Genomic DNA, 21,459 nt, shown 5'->3' with positions numbered 1-21,459 from the left:
CGGGATTGGACAGGGTGATCTGTCTATCAAAGTGCAGATCACCCGTCCAATCCCGAGCAAGGGGGAGTGTCTATACGCGACGCACGCTGATTAACTAGGCGGCGGCATCTAGGTATGGGGGGACATGGCTGCATATGTGGGGGGACATGGCTGCATATGTGGGGGGACATGGCTGCATATGTGGGGGACATGGCTGCATATATGGGGGGACATGGCTGCATATGTGGGGGGACATGGCTGCATATGTGGGGGACATGGCTGCATATGTGGGGGACATGGCTGCATATGTGGGGGGACATGGCTGCATATGTGGGGGGACATGGCTGCATATGTGGGGGACATGGCTGCATATATGGGGGGACATGGCTGCATATGTGGGGGGACATGGCTGCATATGTGGGGGACATGGCTGCATATGTGGGGGACATGGCTGCATATGTGGGGGGACATGGCTGCATATGTGGGGGGACATGGCTGCATATGTGGGGGACATGGCTGCATATGTGGGGGACATGGCTGCATATATGGGGGACATGGCTGCATCTGTGGGGAAAAAAAGTATCGGTACTTGTACTCGGTCCTAAAAAAGTGGTATCGGGACAACCCTAGTTAAAATTATTTTAACCTTTTTTTTAGATTGACGAAGAAGAAAGAAAGCAAATAGAAACTATTAAAGAAGAGGAGAGGCGGAAAGCGAGTGAAGAGCTGGAAAGATTTAAGGAACGACAGAGAATAGAAGAGCAGAGGAGAATCCAGGAGGAGCAGCAGAGGAGAGAGGAAGAGAAGAGAAAAAATGCTATAAACAAATCCAAAAATGCTAATAATCAAAAAAAACATCCACAAGGTAATCTAGTTATTGTTATAGGTGACTGTCATTTACATAAAATGTTGTGTGACAGTGACTGAACTATTTATTTATTCTCCAAAAATAATCCATACACATCCACTACTTAAAGTGGTGTTCCAGCCACAAACTTTTTTTTAAAAGCCAGCAGTTACAAACACTGTAGCTGCTGACTTTTAATAAGGACACTTACCTGTCCAGGGAGCTTGTGATGTCGGGCCCCCTGTGGCCGATCCGTCCATTAGCTTGGGTGCAGGTGCCGCCATTGTAACTAAGGGAAACTGGCAGTGGAGCCTGCAGGTTTCACCGCCGGTTTCCTACTGCGCAAGCACAAGACGCGTGGCGCTTTCTGAATGGCCCGTCATCTTCTGGGACACACAGAGGTCCCAGAAGGCAGCGGGTGAAGGAGGAAATTATGCCGTGGGATGAAAGTAGACTCAGTACTTCACATAAGGTAAGTAAAAATAAATAAAAAATCATTATCCAAAAACAAGTGGTGGAGGGTAGGTCATTCCTTTCAGAACAAGTTGTAAAATAGGGTTGAACTCCGCTTTAAAGTAGTTGTATAGACAGAAGTATTTTTTTTTTATCTTTATGCATTCTATTCCCCCCCCCCCCTCAGCCCCCCAATACTAACTGAGAGGAAATTGACAATATATAGCCTATATTTACATTGATACAGAATATCAGCTAAAATATACACATAGCCATAATCTTTTATATAGCAATAGTTAGAGTTCCTCTGTAAGTAGGAAAATTACTGGTATAGGCCCAGATTCTCAAAGGAGATACAACGGCGTATCTCCAGATACGCTGTCATATCTCTGAGTCTGAGCGGTCTTATCTATGCGCCTGATTCTTAGAATCAGTTGCACATAGATTTCTATTAGATCCGACCGGCGTAAGTCTCTTACGCCGTCGGATCTTAACTGCATATTTACGCTGGCCGCTAGGTACGCAAATTTACAAACGTACGCCCGGCCGACACAGTACAGATACGCCGTTTACGTTAGGCTTTTGCCAGCGTAAAGTTACCCCTGCTATATGGTGGCGTAAGTGCGGCGTACCAATGTTAAGTATGGCCGTCGTTCCCGCAACGAAATTTGAAAATGTTACCTTGTTTGCGTAACTCGTCTGTGAATGGGGTTTTTTTAATTTACGCTCACGTCAAAACCAATACGTCCTTGCGGCGTATTAGGAGCAATGCACACAGGGAGATTCCCACGGACGGCGCATGCGCCATTCGTGAAAAACATCAATCACGTCGGGTCACAGAACATTTACATAAAACACGCCCCCCCTGTTCCAAATTTGAATTAGGCGGGCTTACGCCGGCCTATTTACGCTACGCCGCCGCAACTTACGGAGCAAGTGCTTTGAGAATACAGCACTTGCCCGTCTAAGTTGCGGAGGCGTAGCGTAAATAGGTTACGTTACGCCCGCACAAAGTTACGCCAAACTACGAGAATCTGGCCCTAAGTGTACAAACACCTGCCAACCCTAGGCCACATATCCTGGGATAAAAGGGATGACATTTGCTATAGCAAGAATTGTGGTAGATGTGTTATGTTATTAGCTATTGTTTGCGTCACAAATGTGACATGTCTTTTGTACTCTTTTTAACCTTGTATGTATCGGGGTAGATTTGATAAACTCGTTAATTGATTGGGCAATGGGGTGTTGGGAGGGTGTTAAGCTAAGGGGAGGTTTTGGGAGGTATAGGGAAATCTTGTGGTTTAAAGTTATAAATTGTCTTCGATGTAAAAAATTTTATACACAATCATTTTGAACCCATCACTGTGTATTGGTAATTTTTGATTGTCCGGCTAGCCAAAGGTTCACACACAGAACAAACCAAGGGTGCACCCGGGCTGAGGATCCCTACACTAACCTGATCCCATCTCGATCCAGCGATGTTGCAGGAGAGACTCGGCTGTCCAAGACTCTCCCTCCTTATTGGCTGAGACAGCAGTGAAGCGCCATTGGCTCCCGCTGCTGTCAATCAAAGTCAGTGAGCAAATGAGGAGAGAGAGGGGGTGGGGCTGGGCCACGGCTCCGTGTCTGAATGGACACAATGAGTAGCGACTCTGGTGCCCCCCATAGCAAGCTGCTTGCTGTGGGTGAACTCTACAGGAGGGAGAGTCCAGGAGTGACAAAGAGGGACCAGAGAAGAGGAGGATCGGGGCTGCTCTGTGCAAAACACTTCACAGAGCAGGTAGGTATAACATGTTTGTTATTTTTATAGAAGAAAAAAAAATAAGACTTTAGTATCACTTCGAAAGCGGACACTTTCACCCCCTTCCTGCCTAGGAAAATTTTCGGCTTTCAGCGCTGTCACACTGTGAATGACAATTGTGCGCCCATTAAACACTGTACCCATATTGTTATCATTTTTTTCACACAAATAGAACTTTCTTTTGGTGATATTTTTTTTTTTTTACTAAATAAATGAAAAAAAAACTTGTTTCTGTTTTAAGATTTTGCAAATAAATAATTGTTCTTCAAAAATTTAGCCCAAAATGTATACTGCTACATTTCTTTGGTGAAAATAACCCAAATCAGTGTATATTATTTAGTCTGTAGGAAAGTTATAGAGTCCACAAACTATGGCATGTATTTGAAAATCGATCAATCCTGATGTACTGATACTGACAGCCTAATTCTAATTCTTGAGGCCTGAAAATGCTAGAACAGTACAAATACCCCCAAATGACCCCTTTTTGGAAAGTAGACAGTACAGGGTATTTAGTAAGAGGCATCGCGACTTTTTTGAAGTTTGTAATTTTTTATCACAATTATTTTCATATATGGCAGTGATCAGGGACACTGACGTATATATTTAAAAAAAAAAATGCACTGACCACAGCAATACAGTGTTACCATAGTGATCAAGATTTTTTTTTTTTTTTTTACACATTATGATTGTATATACCAGTGAATTTTGTTGGTATAAGCAACCATTTTTACTGAAAGAAACTGGTTAATTAGGTATCAGATCGTGCCACTGGGTTGCCCTGCGAGAGGCGTGTTCTTAAAGGACGTCCCAGAACAACAGTGCTCCCGCCTGGCCATTGTTTTACTATAGGCCAGGCGGGAAGGTGTTAATGGCCCTATAATTTATTCTTCATGAAATTATTTCATACTGTGCATTACTGCCTCTTAGTAATGTCCTTTGGAACAAGCAGTGCACATCAGTTGTGATCATGCACATTCCTATAGTCCCTAGTCTTGGGGGGGCCCAACCAGTGGCCTGCGGAGCCCTCTGATGTGGCCCACGACCTTCTGCTCTGGGATAGAATAAAATAGAATACTGTTATTAAAGGTCAGTTTATTACTAAGATCACAGGGTATATTTGGGCATATCTGTTCTGCAGTGGTTACTGGGCTGCTTTCAAACTAATCTGCAGATGCAGAGCAGTGCACCTGCGGGTTACCTGTTATTTCTGTGAGTTTGGTGAGATTCATGAAAGTGCACCAAACCTGCAGAATATATTAGAAGTCTATTGCAAAGTGCAGAAAAGCGAAAGGTAGACTGCATTGCACCCGCGGTGCAGGTAACCGCAGAGCATCAGTGTGAAAGCAGCCATGGGCCCCTTTTACATAGTCAGTCAGTCTGACCCAATTGGACCCTCCATTCACCTCTAAGGAGTGGCAGATGTAAACCAACTTGTGTCCTACCTCCAATCCGATCAGGCTGTGTCCGTGTCCGCTTTTCATATGCAGAGCGGACACGGAACTGCCATCCGCCCGCTCCGCTGATTGTGGCCCACGACCAGTTACCAAGTCGCTTAAGTGGCCCTCGCTCCTCAAAAGGTTGGCGCCTTTGTCCATCTCAGAAGTGAGCTAGAGAGGATGGCTACCTCCTAAATACAGCATACAAAGAGATCCCTCTGGTGGGACTTTTAAGGGCAGAAGCTCCAAAGGGATCAAATATTTTGTATAAAAAATACATTTTATTAGAAATGGTTAAAACAGGAAGTTGGAAAGTACATAGGTGTACAACTACAGTTGATGCCGTTGCAAACAATGGTACACAGTAATTACAAGACATATAACCACCTTTTCTATCTGGTGGAACATGCATATACTGAGTATACCCAACGCATTTCAAGTTATAGCTATATATCCACATGATACTAGTGTTTTACCCATAACCACTCACCCCTGAAGAAGAGGATTAACGCTATACTGTGTACCATTGTTTGCACCGGCATCAACTGTAGTTGTACAAATATATCCAACTTCCTTTTTTAAAGCGGTGGTTCACCCTCAGTGACACGATTTTACCATCGAGACAGGCATTGTAGCGCGAGCTACAGTATGCCTGTCCCGATTTTTTTACCCCCGTACTCACTGTGTACTCGTACATTATAGATTTCGGCTCCCGCGGGGAATGGGCGTGCCTATGGAGAGGGAGGATGATTGACGGCCGGCCCTGGCACGTCACTCTCCCCGAAGACAGCCGGAGTAGGTCTCGGCTCTTCACGGCGCCTGCGCACAGGCTATGCGCAGGCGCCGTGAAGAGCCAAGCCTATTTCGGCTATTTCCGGAGAAGCGTGACGCACCAGAGCCGGCCGTCAATCATCCTCCGTCTCCATAGGCACGCCCATTCCCCGAGGGGAGTCGGTATCTTCGATGTACGAGTACACGGTAAATACGGGGATAAAAAAATCGGGACAGGCATACTGTAGCTCGCGCTACAATGCCTGATTTTATGGTAGAAGAAAAAAATATATATTTTTTGGGGTTTATAGGGTGAACCCCCGCTTTAACCATTTCTAATAAAATAATTTTTTTTATTAGGGCTGGGGAAATTAAAGATTAATTCCTCGATTTAATCTTTAATTTTTTTGATCGATCAAAATTCTTTACATCGCTGGACAGTGAGACTTACCCTGCTGAATGCTAACAAACTGCACCCATTGGATTGAGGTACCTCTGCATCTGTGGAGCAGGAGGATGCATCAGGCTCCATCAGGGGAAGGGGGCAAAAATAACCATTGTTTTCCTGTCCTAAGCAGTTTTGTGCAGACAATTCTTTGTGTATCGGCAACATCTGTTCCGTGCGAAAGACTGTTCAGTTCTTCAGGGTATATTGTCAATAAAATGCGATCATGTCTGCTTCCAGAAAATGTAAACACTCGGGTATGTCTGCGTGACTGGCTAAAGTGATGCCTACTTGCCTACTATAAAGTGACTGACAGTCAATATACTAGATAAGTTTTATAATTAAAGTTAAACTAATTTTCTACGTTTTTCTTAAAGTTTAATAAGAAAAAATTACTTACGTCAGTGCTACAGTTTGAATTTAAAATGTATTTGTGTGAAGTTAAGTCATGAATTGTCGGGTGATTGTATATAGTGTATACCACATTTAGCAATGCAGACTTTAGCTCTGACTAATGCAGAGTTGCAATGCAAGGAGATCAGCTAAAAGTAGTTGAATCTGAATGTGCGTTATAATTAATCGAAATTAATCGATTAAAAAAAAAAAAAAAATAATCGAACACGAAAATTTTAATCAGTAACAGCCCTATTATTTATACTAAATATTTGATTGCTTTGGAGCTTCTGCCCTTAAAAGTCCCACCAGAGGGATCTCTTTGTAGCTTGTTTGATTCATGGATGTGGGCACCATCTCCTACCCTTTCCCAATAGCATTCAGCATACCTCTAACTTTCTACATACAGTAGGACCATGTGGAACGATGATAACCCAACTCTCTAACAGGAAGTCAGATAACGGCAGCATAAAAAAAAAATAATAATAAATAAACAGAATTTTTTTTAAAGAAAATTCAGAGAAGGTCGAAAGTAACAGAAGATCCAATTTTTTATAGGAATACATACTTGAATGAAAAAAATGTTTTATTTAATTATTTTTTTTACACCAGAGTTTAAACCTAGAGCAGCAAGACATGGTACCCATACCTGTACTGCAGTGATGAGTATTACCGATGTATGCTTCTTTTCATCATCATCTTTTTTTACATTACTTTCTTGGTTAGACAGATATCATTACTCATGCTAACAGAATAGAAGCATGCTAAGTAATGAAGGAATTTCCCAATATGAACAGTCCTGACTGTCTCTGCAGGTAAATAAAGCTGTGTGTAATGGCTCTTGCCATTGGCATTGCATCAGAAAACGTTTTGCAATGACGTAGGAAGATTTATGTGACGTTATGTTACATTACATTTTTTTTACTCAGCAGCCATTCATTGATGTATTCATAGAAACCTTTACAAACCTAAATTATGAGATAAAATGTATCTAAATAAAGGAAAAATGGGGAAAGGGTAACCAACCCTGGGACTTTTAGAGGCGTCGAATTAAATAAGTCATATAAACATAGTAAAACATTTTTTTTTCTATTTTACAAAATCGAATATTAAACTTTAAACACAAATAGCCATCCCCAAGGACATAATATGCTCAACAAGTGATTTGAGCAGCTGTGTCCCACAAATAGTTGTATCTAAATAAAGTAAAAAAAAGCCACATAATTAATTTAGCATGTGCTTAGTATGTGTATGTATGAATGTGATTTAGGGACCTGAGATTGTAAGCTCCTTGAGGGCAGGGACTCATCTGAATGTACAATGTCCATGTAAAAGCACTGTGTAAATTGACTGCGTTTTACAAGTACCTGAAATAAATAAATAAATGTCAATGATAAAAATATTAGTCTATCATTTTTGAAGCAAATAGCGGTTTGTAAAATCAACACCTAGAGATTTTAAAATGATGACATGACAGTTACTGTATATAAATTTTACAGGCAAGTTTGTTGTGGGTTGTAGATTTTGTTTGCCCTCTAGTGGTGAAATCAGGAACACTTCAATAAAATGTTACATGATTACTATATAGTACAATCATTAAAGGGTAACTCCACTTTTGTGGGGGGGGAAAAAATAGCAAATAAAGAAAAAATATAGCACATATAATTTTGACACTAATCATATTGTAATGGAATGTTATTAAAAATTACCTTTTTTTTTTCAGTCTGCAGCCACTGTATTTTCTGAGAATACATTGCAATATAGCTACATGGAGTTGTTCTGTACACAAAGTGTGTACTTACCACCTCCAGAAACATAATTTCCTGCTTGTGTGATTGGCTCACCAATTGTCCCAGAAGTCTGCCTTAGATAAAAGTCATATTTCAGGCATTACCTGCAACAAAAATTTCATTTTGGGAGAGATGCTTTCAATAGCAGCACGTCTAAAGGGATGCAGGCCCATGCAGATGTCCTCATTAGTGTCCTGCAGCTACACACCTGACATTTAATTGTGAAACCACTCCCATTTAGACTCACTATGACGTCCTCTCAGGAAGGGTCAACCTTGGGTCGAGCAGCGCAACTTGTCACTGGTCGTGTCCACTTCCGAAAAACAGCGCCCCCCCCCCCCCCCCCTGCTGAAGGTTGCCAACTGTGTTACCAGAGGGGGGAAGGAAGCATATAAGCAGAGGTTCCACTTTTGGGTGAAACCCTTCTTTAAAGCAGAGCTCCACCCTAAAGTGGAACTCCCGCTGATTGGAACCCTCCCCCCTCCGATGTCACATTTGACACCTTTCAGGGGGGAGGGGGGTGCAGATACCTGTCTAAAGACAGGTATTTGCACCCACTTCTGACCACAGTCTTGGGTAAACTGCGGGCATGACGTCACCTCCTCCCCCTTCCACCCCCCCCCCCCGTTGTGTTCTGGGAACACTCGACTCCCAGGACACAGCAGGAGCCAATCGGCAGGCGTAGCGCGACTTGCGAATGCGCCGTAGGGAACCAGGCAGTGAAGCCGGAGCGCTTCACCGTCTGGTTCCCTCATCGAGGATGGCAGGGGACAGCAGAGTGACAAGCGATCGCTCGTCCTCTGCTGCGGACGGCGCTGGACTCCAGGACAGGTAAGTGTCCTAATATTAAAAGTCAGCAGTTGCAGTATTTGTAGCTGCTGGCTTTTAATATTTTTTTTTTTCAGTGGACATCCGCTTTAAGTATGTTAAGGATAAGTTCACTTTTGGGAACATGTTACAGCTCCGTGTGTCTAAATGAATTCCATGCCCTGACATTCTAATGTACTGTACACACGATCAGATTTTCCGTTGGAATAAACTCTGACGAGTTTTTCTGACGGAATTCCGTTCAAGCTGTCTTGCACACGGACACACCAAATTCCGACCATCGCGGTGACGTAAAACACTAATGCCACGTACAGACGGTCGTTTTTTGTGATGAAAAAAAACGACGTTTGAAATCATGAAATAAAACGACGTTTTTGAAACATCATTTTCAAAAACGATGTTGCCTACACACCATCGTTTTTTCACAGTGCTCTAGCAAAGCGAGGTTACGTTTCACCACTTTTTTCCATTGAAGCTCACTTCATAACTAGCTTCTGGGCATGCGCGGGTTTAAAAACGTCGTTTCAAACGTCGTTTTTTGCTACACACGGTCAATTTCTGTGAAACAAAAAACGACGTTTTGAAAAACGACACAAAAAATTCGAGCATGTTCGAATTTTTTTTTGGTCGTTTTTTTTAAGACATAAAACGACGTTTTGCCCACACACGATCATTTTGAATGACGTTTTTTAAAACGTCGTTTTTTTTCATCACAAAAAACGACCGTCTGTACGCGGCATAAGACAAGCCTAGAAAAATGAAGTTCAATGCTTCTGAGCATGTGTCGAATTGTTTCCGAGCATGCATGTTTTTTTCTCTGTCGGACTTCCATACAGATGAACGGAATTTCAGAATTTTTTTCTGTCGGAAAAAGTCAGAAATTCCGTCTGACTTTTTCCATCAGAAATTCTGATCCTGTGTACGAGGCATTGGCTGTTGTCAGGATGTAGTTCTCAATGAACTACCACAGCACTGTGGTAGTTCATTGAGTCTTTTTGTCTGATGCCGCGTACACACGATAATTTTTCGGCATGAAAAAAATGTTGAAAAACGTCATTTAAAATGATCGTGTGTGGGCTACACATCAGGTTCTGAAAAACGACAAAAAAAAAATTCGAACATGCTGCATTTTTTAACGTTGTTTTAAACGATGTCGTTTTTCGGGTTGTAAAAAATGATCGTGTGTGGGCTAAAACGACATTAAAAACCTGCGCATGCTCAGAAGCAAGTTATGAGACGGGAGCGCTCGTTCTGGTAAAACTACCGTTCATAGAGTAAGCACATTCATCACGCTGTAACAGAAAAAAAAGCACGAATCGTCTTTTACTAACAAGGAATCGGCTAAAGCAGCCCAAAGGCAAATAGAACTTCCCCTTTAGAGTGCCGTTGTACGTTACCGCGCTTTGTTCATCATTTTTTTAAAACGATGGTGTGTGGGCAACGTCGTTTTTAATGATGAAGTTGGAAAAACTTTGTTTTTTGGACATGCTGAAAAACAGAGTTTTTTTTCATGCCGAAAAATGATTGTGTGTACGCGGCATTAGAGTATCAGCTTACCTGTAGGGGTAAACCGATACACTGACGGCATGCAGGACACCTGCATGGCATCAGGTATCTGCTGATCGCTGGTGCAATGCTTTGCAGGCTCCTACTACAAAATATAATAAAGGCACATTTTTTTACCTGTGCAAAAAATGTGCATTTTTTTTTTTGTTTTTTGTTTTTTTAAGTGAACTTAGCCTTTAACCATTGAGGTGGTTATTACATATATCACATATTCTACTTTTGGAAGCTTGGTGGTTATGTTAGATTTGATGGGGCAGCATTCACGCATGAGAGTGTCTGACAAGACCAGTTTGGTTGGTTCTGCACAATAGCTGGAATATGGAGCCCCCACTCTGTGGAAAACATATTTGAGAGCTGGATGCTGCAATTACTTGGAATACCACCCTGTTCTTTTAAATTTATAATGGTTTTTATTAATTGATTGCTGTTTTGGTTATTTCCCCCATCTTTTCCTAAAGAAGCGGGTTCTAAACCCAAGAGACGCATTGAAGTTTGATATCTTGCTAAGGACCTGGTATGGAAACTTGGATTAACAAACAATTTACACATTTATATTGATGTGTTTGGATATCTGGCGTGAACTACTGTATTTTGCAACTAAAACTTTGGTTTAAGGTCAACTAAACCTTTAAAAGGTATGCGCTTTCCTCAATCAGTTGGACGTTCACATAATTTTGGTGGATGTAGTAAAAAGTCAGTAACTGTAACGAAACGTCCCACACTCCGCTAGAGTGCTTTAGTCATATACCACTTCCTTCCAGTCTGAATATAGATATCAGATATTCCAACCGCTAACAAGCACAAAACAAGACGATACTCGTTGGTTTGCTGAACGTGGACTGTTTATTAGAACAAGAATACAAGTCTTATAATACAGTTAAAGAGAAGGTTCACCCCTCCTGCTCAAATTACTCAATTAACAATACACCTGTAACCAGAAACTTAAATTAACATGAGCTAATTAACTAATACCTTTAAAGCAGCCGATGTGACTCCCTAACTACAATACACATTATCATACGTATCAACACAGAACTCCTTCATACAATTGCAGGGTTACTTGGCACAACCAACAATGGGTGAAAGAGAAGCCACACTAGACTCATTGACATTATAGCAGACAACAGACAGGTGGCTGGAGTTGACATCGGCATCTAACAGTATGTGTCCCAACATTATGAATCGGTCACTATTTCTAATATGGCATATACAGGGTTCCCAGAGTCTGTGTCTTGGGGGGGACATGGACCTGAATCCAAAGTAACACCACCTCAGGGGTCCCCAGGCATACAGCTCACAAAGAGCACCTTTTCCCAAATGCCAGGGCCCATAATCGGTAGCCAAAAGGCTAGCATTCAGTCCCCTCCAAAAGCCTCTGTCCCGGCTAGGTCTGTCACAGTAACCTTTTCATTGTCACTGATCCCTTTTATTGATCCTCAAGTGCTAAATTTCTATCTCTTGTCAAAATATGAATATTGTTATTAATGATATAGAATTTCTGTCAAATTATTGATTGTATCAAAATTAAAATAAGGTTTATTCCTCCCCTCCTAACCCCCACAATAAATGAAATATCATCTGACAACAGGCCTTGTATACCAATATGCTATGAATAAGAACCGGTTTAATCCTTCCAACCCGCTAAAAGTATTGCTATGGGCAAAACTTTAATTTTAATTTTGGATAGATTAAGGGAGGGTTATAACTGCTGTCAGATTTTTTTTTTTTGCCAGAAGAGGCCAGAAGAGTTAGGCCTTTATGTGGTCATTGTGCTAAAATGAAAAAAACAGTAACCAAATATTCTGTCTTATTTTTCAGCAGCTGAAAAACCTGGCAGTGAAAAAGTTTTGCCTCCCACCAGGAAAACTGGCAGTATAAAAATTCAGTTCACCCCCCGTGTTTTCCCAACGGCTCTCAGGGAATCTCGTTTGGCAGAGGAGGAAGAGGTAAGCAGCTATATTGCCCGAAGGATGCAGTTGTTCAAATTACTGATTAAAGGATTTGCAAGCCCAAGAACAACATCTTAATATTTGGCAGCTTTTCAGTTCTTAGATGTGTTGGTTCCATCGGTTTCCTTCTTTCAAGCCAAGAACCCTCCCTAGAGAAAAATACCTGTGGATCCTGCTAGATATCCAGTGTCACTGCAGCTTCTTGTGCACCGTACTGTTATTTTAAACAGTAACTTTGTGACTTGCATTGACTCAATACAGAAGTCATTTTGCAAGTCGCCTCTGAAGTCGTCTTGAGATCGCCTTGCCGAGTCGCCCCCAAAGTCGTGCCGCCCCTGTGTGAACCGGCTCTAACGGTGAAGAAACCTTTCCGTATTTTTCTCAAATAACTTTTTATTGAAAAGATAAGATTGCTTACAACATACAGGAACATATGATACAGCATAGGGAGAGATAAGGAAATAAGGCACGCATCTGCCTGTGTTACAGGCATTCAGGTAGTAATTAATGCGGACCGTCTCCGCGTACCTAGACAATAGCTAGCACAGAGCCGAGGTTGAGAATGCCATATCATAGCAACACATACAAGTACATTGCAAAAGGTTAAAAATGGGGGGAGTCACAAGGGTACTCCCAATAGGAGGGAGAAAGAAAGAAGGGACAGAAGAAAAATAAAATGAAGGGTAGAGAGGGAAGTAGAGGGAAACGTCATCGAAGTAGCTCATTTACCTGGTCACGGCGGGTCCTCCCGAAGGCGCCATGGCCCCCAGACAATGTCGTGGGCTTCTAATCTGTCCTGTATCCTGGCAGTCATTCTCTCCATCAGCTCCACATCCCTGATTCTAGCGTGCAAGGCCTCTGTGTTAGGGGGAGAGCGTTTTTTCCAATTTAGGGCTACAAGTCAGCGGGCAGCCGTGAGGATATGGCGTGTTAACTTTCTATAAGGCATAGAGGTTCTCAGGGGAGACCCAATAGGAAGAATTTGGGGGACATAGGGACCTGTGTGTCCAGAAGGCGGCTCAACAGTCGCTGCACCTCGGTCCAGTAGGGGGTGATCAACGGGCAACTCCAGTAAATGTGGAATTACGGAGCCTTTGTCTCCCTGACATCGCCAGCATCGATCAGAACTAGTGGGGTATATGGTGTGAAGCAACCTTTCCGTATTTTAAGATCAAATCTCTTTTTCTTCAGACGTAAAGAGTGCATTTTCCTAAAGAAGTGGGTTCTAAACCCAAGAGACGCATTTAAGTTTGATATCTTGCTAAGGACCTGGTATGGAAACTTGGATTAACAAACAATTTACACATTTATATTGATGTGTTTGGATATCTGGCGTGAACTACTGTATTTTGCAACTAAAACTTTGGTTTAAGGTCAACTAAACCTTTAAAAGGTATGCGCTTTCCTCAATCAGTTGGACGTTCACATAATTTTGGTGGATGTAGTAAAAAGTCAGTAACTGTAACGAAACGTCCCACACTCCGCTAGAGTGTGTCCTCTGTGATGGCCTTAAAGTGAATAACTCAACACCGAATTTACTATATGGACCACCTACGTATTTACACATGGTGATCATATCCCCATTTAATTTCCTCTTCTAAAGAGAGAATAAATTCAGTTTCTCTAATCTTTCCTCATAGCTATGCTCCTCCATGCCTCTTCAGTTTGGTTGCTCTTCTCTGCAGTTTCTACAATTCCCCAATGTTCTGGTGCCCAAAACTGAGCTGCATATTCCAGATGAGGTCTAATGATTTGTACAGGGGCAAAATTATAAATCTCTCTCTCTCTGGTGTCCATACCTCTCAATACAAGAAAGGCTTTTGCTTAGTTTGGAGCCCAAAACTTGGCATTGCATGCTATTGTTAAGCATATGATCTAGCAGAAAACCCAGATCATTTTCCACCATTGACTCCCCAGCTGTTCTCCTTCTATAGTTACATAGTTAGTCTGGTTGAAAAAAGACTCAAGTCCATCCAGTTCAACCAATGCTATCTTCTGTGAGCTTTAAAACTATAAACATTGAAAATAAGGCCCCTTTCACACGGGCTGTCCAATCAGGTACGCCTGTTAGTTTTTCAGGCAGGCCTGATCAGACCATCCATTCACCCCTATGGTGAGGCGGATGTCAGCAGTGACATGTCCGCTGACACCCGCTGCTATCCAATCCTGTCCGCCACATCCAGATGGATGGTGGTCCTGTTTTTCATTCATCTGGTAGATTGGATGGGCGGTCCATTTTCATTTGATTTCCCCATAAAGGAGAGCGAGACTCTGTTCCCTCCGCTCTGCACAGTAAGTGGAGACAGACCTGTCTGAGTCCACCAAACAGATCCGCCCGTGTAAAAGGGGCCTAAGAAGTAGGGGAGATGTTTGTAGTCTAAATCAAAAGTGCTGCCTAGGATGACAACACTGCTCCTATTAGATGCAGTACAGTGAGTGAGCGTTTTCACCCAAGGACAGGAAGCGTGTTACTGACTGGATAACCAGGTCATAAAAAATTGGTATGCCTGAAAAAATAATATGAGGTGCCACTCTTAAGAACTGGGAAACTGCAAAGTAATAGATTTTTGTGTTTTGGGTCTAGATATGCGTTAAGTCAAAGAACTGCAGGTCTTTTGCTATCCATAAAATCCTCTGGAAAACACGGATTCATCTTCATCCTAAGCATCTTCTTTCTCCTGCTTGGGATATAGGGGGAGGTAGGCTGAGCAGCCAAGATTCCCTTTATTCCACCAAGGACTCAAAGTGGCACTGGAGGTTTCCAAGGCTAGCTGGGAGATAGTCTTGGTCGGCCTAGGGACTTCTTCCAGTTGGGTATACCATGAACAGGACCCACATTGATTGGCTCTTGAGAAGAGAACTGGCTTACTCCATGGCACTTCTTTTAAGAAACACGCTGCACCAGGGGCGGTGTGGGAAATATGCATGGAACGTGCCTTTCCCCCACTGGGTTCTAGTGCGAACCGATTCTTGTTGCTTATACCTGCAACTGTCTATAAAAAGTTTGGACACAATAAGACAAATACGTTTTTCTGGAACATCAATGGTTTGCTTCACACCTCCCTCATCAAGACATGAGCTACTGTCTGTCCAGAATGTCAGCCTTTAACCACTTAAGCCCCGGACCATATTGCTGCCTAAAGACCCAAGGGGTTTTTACAGTTCGGGACTGCGTCGCTTTAACAGACAATTGCGCGGTCGTGCGACGTGGCTCCCAAACAAAATTGGCGTCCTTTTTTCCCCACAAATAGAGCTTTCTTTTGGTGGTATTTGATCACCTCTGCGGTTTTTATTTTTTATGCTATAAACAAAAATAGAGCGACAATTTTGAAAAAAATGCAATATTTTTTACTTTTTGCTGTAATAAATATCCCCCAAAAACATATATAACAATTTTTTTTTCCTCAGTTTAGGCCGATACGTATTCTTCTACCTATTTTTGGTAAAAAAAATCGCAATAATCGTTTATCGGTTGGTTTGCGCAAAATTTATAGCGTTTACAAAATAGGGGATAGTTTTTTTGCATTTTTATTTTTTTTATTTTTTTTACTACTAATGGCGGCGATCAGCGATTTTTTTCGTGACTGCGACATTATGGCGGACACTTCGGACAATTTTGACACATTTTTGGGACAATTGTCATTTTCACAGCAAAAAATGCATTTATATTGCATTCTTTATTGTGAAAATGACAGTTGCAGTTTGGGAGTTAACCACAGGGGGCGCTGTAGGAGTTAGGGTTTACTTTGTGTGTGTTTACTAGTGTAGGGGGGTGTGGCTGTAGGAATGACGTCATCGATCGTGTCTTCCCTATAAAGGGAATGACGCGATCGATGCGCCGACACAGTGAAGCACGGGGAAGCCGTGTTTACACACGGCTCTCCCCGTTCTTCAGCTCCGGGGAGCGATCGCGACGGAGCGGCTATAAACAAATAGCCGCGCCGTCGTCCCGGATCGCTCCCCGAGCGGACCCGACCTCCGCATGTACCGGGGGGGGTCCCGATCGGACCCCCCACCCACGTCTAGCAGAGGACGTACAGGTACGTGATTGTGCCTGTCCGTGCCATTCTGCCGACGTAAATGTACATGAGGAGGTCGGGAAGTGGTTAATATGCAAGTTTAAAGCTTCTTTGTTACATAGTTTCATAGTTGGTGAGGTTGAAAAAAGACACAAGTCCATCAAGTCCAACCTGTGTGTGCTTTTATGTTTATATTACATTGTATATCCCTGTATGTTGTGGTTGTTAAGGTGCCTATCTAATAGTTTTTCAAAATTATCAATCCTTCCCGCTAAAACCACTGCTTGTGGAAGAGAATTCCACATTCTTACAGTCAAGAACCCTTTACACAGTTTAAGGTTAAACCGCTTCTCTTCTAATTTTAGTGAATGGCCGTATGCCTTTTTAAATTCCCTTTCGTGTAATAGTTTTATCTTCGTTGTGGGGTCACCAGTACGTTATTTGTACATTGAAATCATATCCCCTCTCAAGCGTCTCTTCTCCAGAGAATAAGTTCAGTGCTTGCAGTCTTTCCCCATAGCTGAGATCCTCCAGTCCCCTTTATCAGCTTTGTTGCCCTTCTCTGGACTCTCTTCTGTTCCAGCACATCCCTTCTGAGGACTGGTGCCCAGTACTGGATGGTATACTCCAGGTGAGGCCGATCCAGAGTCTTGTAGAGTGGGGGAATTATTGTTTTATCTCTAGTGAATCCCCTTTCTAATGCATGCCAATATTCTGTTGGCTTTGCTTGCAGCAGCTTGGCATTGCATGCCATTGCTGAGCCTATCATCTACTAAGACACCCAGGTCCTTTTCCATCCTAGATTCCCCCAGTGGTTCTCCCCTAGTGAGTAGATTGCATTCATATTTTTGGCACCCGAATTCATTATTTAAACTTTTTCTACATTAAACCTAATTTGCCATGTAGTTGCCCACCCCATTAATCTGTTCAGATCTTCTTGCAAGGTTTCCACATACTGCGGAGAAGCTGTTGCCCTGCTTAGCTTAGTATCGTCCGCAAAAACTGAGATTGAGCCGTTTATCCCATCCTCCAGATAGTTTATAAATAAATTAAATAGGATTGGTCCCAGGACAGACCCCTGGCCGTCCCCGCTTTCATCATCCTCTGGACTTGCCCCCCATAGCCAGTTTTCAATCCATGTACTCACCCTTTGGTTAATGCCGGCAGACCACACCCTAACATTTCTTATTACATTCTTTGTAAAGTTGGAATGCTGATGATCCTTTGCTTTTATATGCATTTTAACGTTGAAGTTAAGCCACCCAGGACTTTTATTAGCTCTTTTAAATGTATTTCCCTTTGAGATGCACTGGCCAATGCCTTTTTATTCAATAAGCTCTTAAAGCACTCTCACTTTTCCTCCATGTTATTTGTTCCTAGGATTGTATCCCATTTAAAATCTTGTAGCAAGGAGTGCAGTTTAGCAAGTTGGCTCTTTTGAAATTCAGTGTCTTTATATTATCCTTGTGTTTCCTATTTGTGTGATTTATGCTAAAACTAATTGACCTGTGGTCGCTGTTTTCTAAATTGCCCCGTATTTCCGCATCCACGATCAGGTCTGTATTGTTGGTAATCAGTAGGTCTAGTAACGCATTGTTTCTTGTTGGTGCATTTATCATTTGACCCAAAAAATTGTCCTGCAATACATTTAGGAAAAGGTGAGCCTTAGCTGAATGTGCGGTTCCTTGCGCCCAGTCTTTGTCTGGATAATTAAAATCCCCTATTATAATGAAACTTCCCATCCTTGCCACCATTCCAAACTGTGCTAGGAGATCTGCCTCCCTCTGGTTGGGGGGTCTATAACATACTCCCAGTATTGCATTCCTTTTGGTTTCCTCTCTTTTGAAGCTCTAACCATAAGGATTCCACCTCCTCCCTAGTTCTATTAGTGATGTCACCCCTCACATTCACTTGTATTTAATTTTTGATATACAGGCATACCCCTCCCCCTTTTCTACCCTCCATATCTCCAATATAGGGAATACCCCTGAATAGATACCAGCCAATCTGTTAAACCAAGTCTCCAAAAATTCCAACAAAATCTAAATCCTTCTCATACATAATCAATAAATAACTTATATTGCAGCAAATGTATTTATGGGATTGTTGGCAGAATAAAACAGGCTGGTAGTTATGGAAGTTTTTTCTGTTGAGCTCTGTAGACACATTTGGTCCATACTGCTCACAAAGCTCCTTCATAGATTGTCACCAGACATAATACAATAAGCCTTGAATCTCTGGCTTATCTCTGACTTTTCTGTAAACTCAAGATGTCTATTAAAAGTTGTTCTTTTTGAAGTGGAGAACTTTGAATACAAAAAAAGAATGTTGTCTGTGAAAGATCACGCCATGGTCATTTTCTGATTTGTATTATAGTGGTTGCAGAAGCAGGCAGCAGCGCGCAGAGCCATTAACACGGAGAGCCTTGAGATTCAAGACTTAAAGGAAGAAGAAAAAAACCCTGAATGGCTGAAGGACAAAGCAAAGTACGTCAATTATACAGTTTTCCATGAAATGCATGAAAGCGAGACGTATGAAAAATTCCTGAAAAGTGACATATAGAAAGTTAGAGAGTAACTAATTCTGTGCTTTGAGAAATATTTGGTGAAATAGATGGAATTATCTTTCTCATAGCAACAAGTCAGCTACTGGCTTTATGCAGTCTAGTTTCACTAGATGAGCGGTGATTACTAAGGGCTTACACACAAGGTTACCTATGGAAGCCATTTTGCATTCAGCCCAGCTTGGCTCTTGTATAAAAATTGGTTACCAGTACCAACTAGCCATGTGATTTCATCTATTTCCCATGCTGCACTTTATAAGCGATCCAGAAGCGATTCAGTTCGCATGCGCCGCGCTTTATACGTTTTTCATTCATAAATGACTTCAAGAATCTCAATAGTTGCTGCGAACAGAAAATGTTTTACACACGTAGGACAGAAAATGGCCTGTGTCCTTTAGGCCTTGTACACACGAGCAGACATGTCCGATGAAAACGGTCAGCGGACCGTTTTCATCGGACATGTCTGCTGGGATCTTTTGGTCTGATGTGTGAACACACCATCAGACCAAAATCCCCGCGGACAGAGAACGCGGTGACGTAGAAGACACCGACGTTCTCTGACACGGGAGTTCAATGCTTCCATGCATGCGTCGAATCAATTCGACGCATGCGCGGGATTTCGGGCCAGCGGACATGTCCGATGAGTCGTACTAACAATCGGACATGTCCGACGGACAGGCTTCCAGCGGACAAGTTTCTTAGCATGCTAAGAAACTTTTGTCCGCTGGAAACCTGTCGGCTAGGGCGGAAAACTGTCCGGTAGGCTCTACACACGGTCGGACATGTCCGCGGAAACTGGACTAGTTTCAGCGGACATGTTCGGTCGTGTGTACAAGGCCTTAGGCCCCGTACAGACGACCGAACATGTCTGCTGAAGCTGGTCCGCGGACCAGTTTCAGCAGACATGTTCGGTCGTGTGTAGGCCCGAGCGGGCAGGATTCCAGCAAACATTTGCCTGCCGGGCCTTTTCCCAGCGGGCAAATATTTCTGGACTTGTTTTAAAACAGCCTGCTGAAATCCTGCCCGCTCGGACATGTTCGGTCGTCTGTACAGACCTACCGTACATGTCCGAGCGCCCGCCATCCCTCGCATGCGTCGAATGACTTCGACGCATGCGTGGAAGCATTTAACTGGCAGGGCCGCCCACGTTGCCGTGGAACACGCTTAACCCCTTGATCACCTCCTAGTGTTAATCCCTTCACTGCCAGTGTAATTTTTACATTAATTAGTGCATTTTTATAGCACTGATCAAAGTAATAATGTCACTGGTCCCCAAAAAGTGTAATTTGGGGTCAGATTTGTCCACCGCAATGTCTCAGTCCCGCTAAAAATCGCAGATCGCCGCCATTACTAGTAAAAACAATAAATATAAATAAAAGACCCTAAATCTATCCCATAGTTTGTAGACACGATGGCCCGGATTCTCGTAGCACTTACTTCGGCGTATCTACAGATGCGCCACGTAAGTGTAAATGTGCGCCGTCGTATCTATGCGCCGTGCCCATAGAACTAGATACGCCTGAAAATAGGCTTCCTCCGACCAACGTAAGTTTCCTATGCCGGCGTATCTTGGGTGCATATTTACGCTGGCTGCCTCATTGCAAATATGCAAATGAGTGAGATACCCCGATTCACGAACGTACCTGTGCCCGGCACATTAATATACGTGGTTTATGTAAGTCGTACGTCCGGCGTAAAGTTAAGCCACATAAAGCAGGTGTAAGTCATGTTAAGGTATGGACCAGGGAACAGCCGTCGTATTTTACGTTGTTTACGTAGTAGTACGTGAATGGGGCTGGGCGTAGGTTACGTTCACGTCGTAGGCATTGAGCCGTCATATCTTAGGGAGTATATTCGACGTGATTCCAAGCATGCGCCATTCGTTCGGACCATCATTTGCATGGGGTCACGCTTCATTTAAATGGATCACGCCCACTTTCCACCTACTTTGAATTAGGCGTGCTTACGCCGACGAATTTACGTTACGCCGGCGCAACGTTGAGAGCATTTGCATTGTGAATTGGGTGCTTGCCTCTCTGCTTTACGTCGCCCGCCTAAAAATGCACCGATCTACCTGAATCCGGCCCGATTACTTTTGCGCAAAAACCAATCAATATACGCCTATTGCGATATATTTTTTTTTTTTTTTTTTTTTTACCAAAATATGTAGAAGAATATATATAGCCTAAACTGATTAAATTTATATAATTATTTATTTTTGGTTATATATTCTAGCAGAAAGTAAAAAAAATTTAATAATTTTTTTCAAAATTTTCGCTATTTGTTGTTTATAGCGCAACAAAATTTAAACCGCAGAGGTGATCAAATACCACCAATAGAAAGCTCTATTTGTGGGAAAAGAAGGATGTCAATTTTGTTTGGGTACATCGTCGCACAACCGCGCAATTGCCATTTAAAGCGACGCATTGCCGTATCGCAAAAAAATGGCGTGGTCATTAAGAGGGCAAATCCTTTCCGGGGCTAAAGTGCTTAAAGCTCATGTGCAATGAAAAAGGCAGGCTTCCCAAGATAGGAAACAAGTAAATAATATAATTGCTCAAAGTGTTGTTTAATAAATTAAATTCAATAAATGAAATAAAATAAATAAAATAAATAAAT

General features: G+C 42.5%; 1 protein-coding gene across 1 annotated transcript in view; it reads left to right on the top strand.

Annotated features, from left to right (window-relative positions):
- The window catches only part of DNAAF4 (dynein axonemal assembly factor 4), a 60,820-nt gene that overhangs the window by 9,288 nt on the left and 30,073 nt on the right, over positions 1 to 21,459 (top strand). The window contains exons 4-6 of the mRNA XM_040342729.1: positions 637 to 844; positions 12,128 to 12,255; positions 18,654 to 18,763. Coding sequence (XP_040198663.1) covers positions 637 to 844; positions 12,128 to 12,255; positions 18,654 to 18,763 — 446 coding nt within the window. The remainder of the gene's footprint in view (positions 1 to 636; positions 845 to 12,127; positions 12,256 to 18,653; positions 18,764 to 21,459) is intronic.

This window comes from Rana temporaria, chromosome 3 (genome assembly GCF_905171775.1).
Source record: "Rana temporaria chromosome 3, aRanTem1.1, whole genome shotgun sequence".
Lineage (NCBI taxonomy): Eukaryota > Metazoa > Chordata > Amphibia > Anura > Ranidae > Rana > Rana temporaria.
This window is presented reverse-complemented; position numbering and strand designations above follow the sequence as displayed.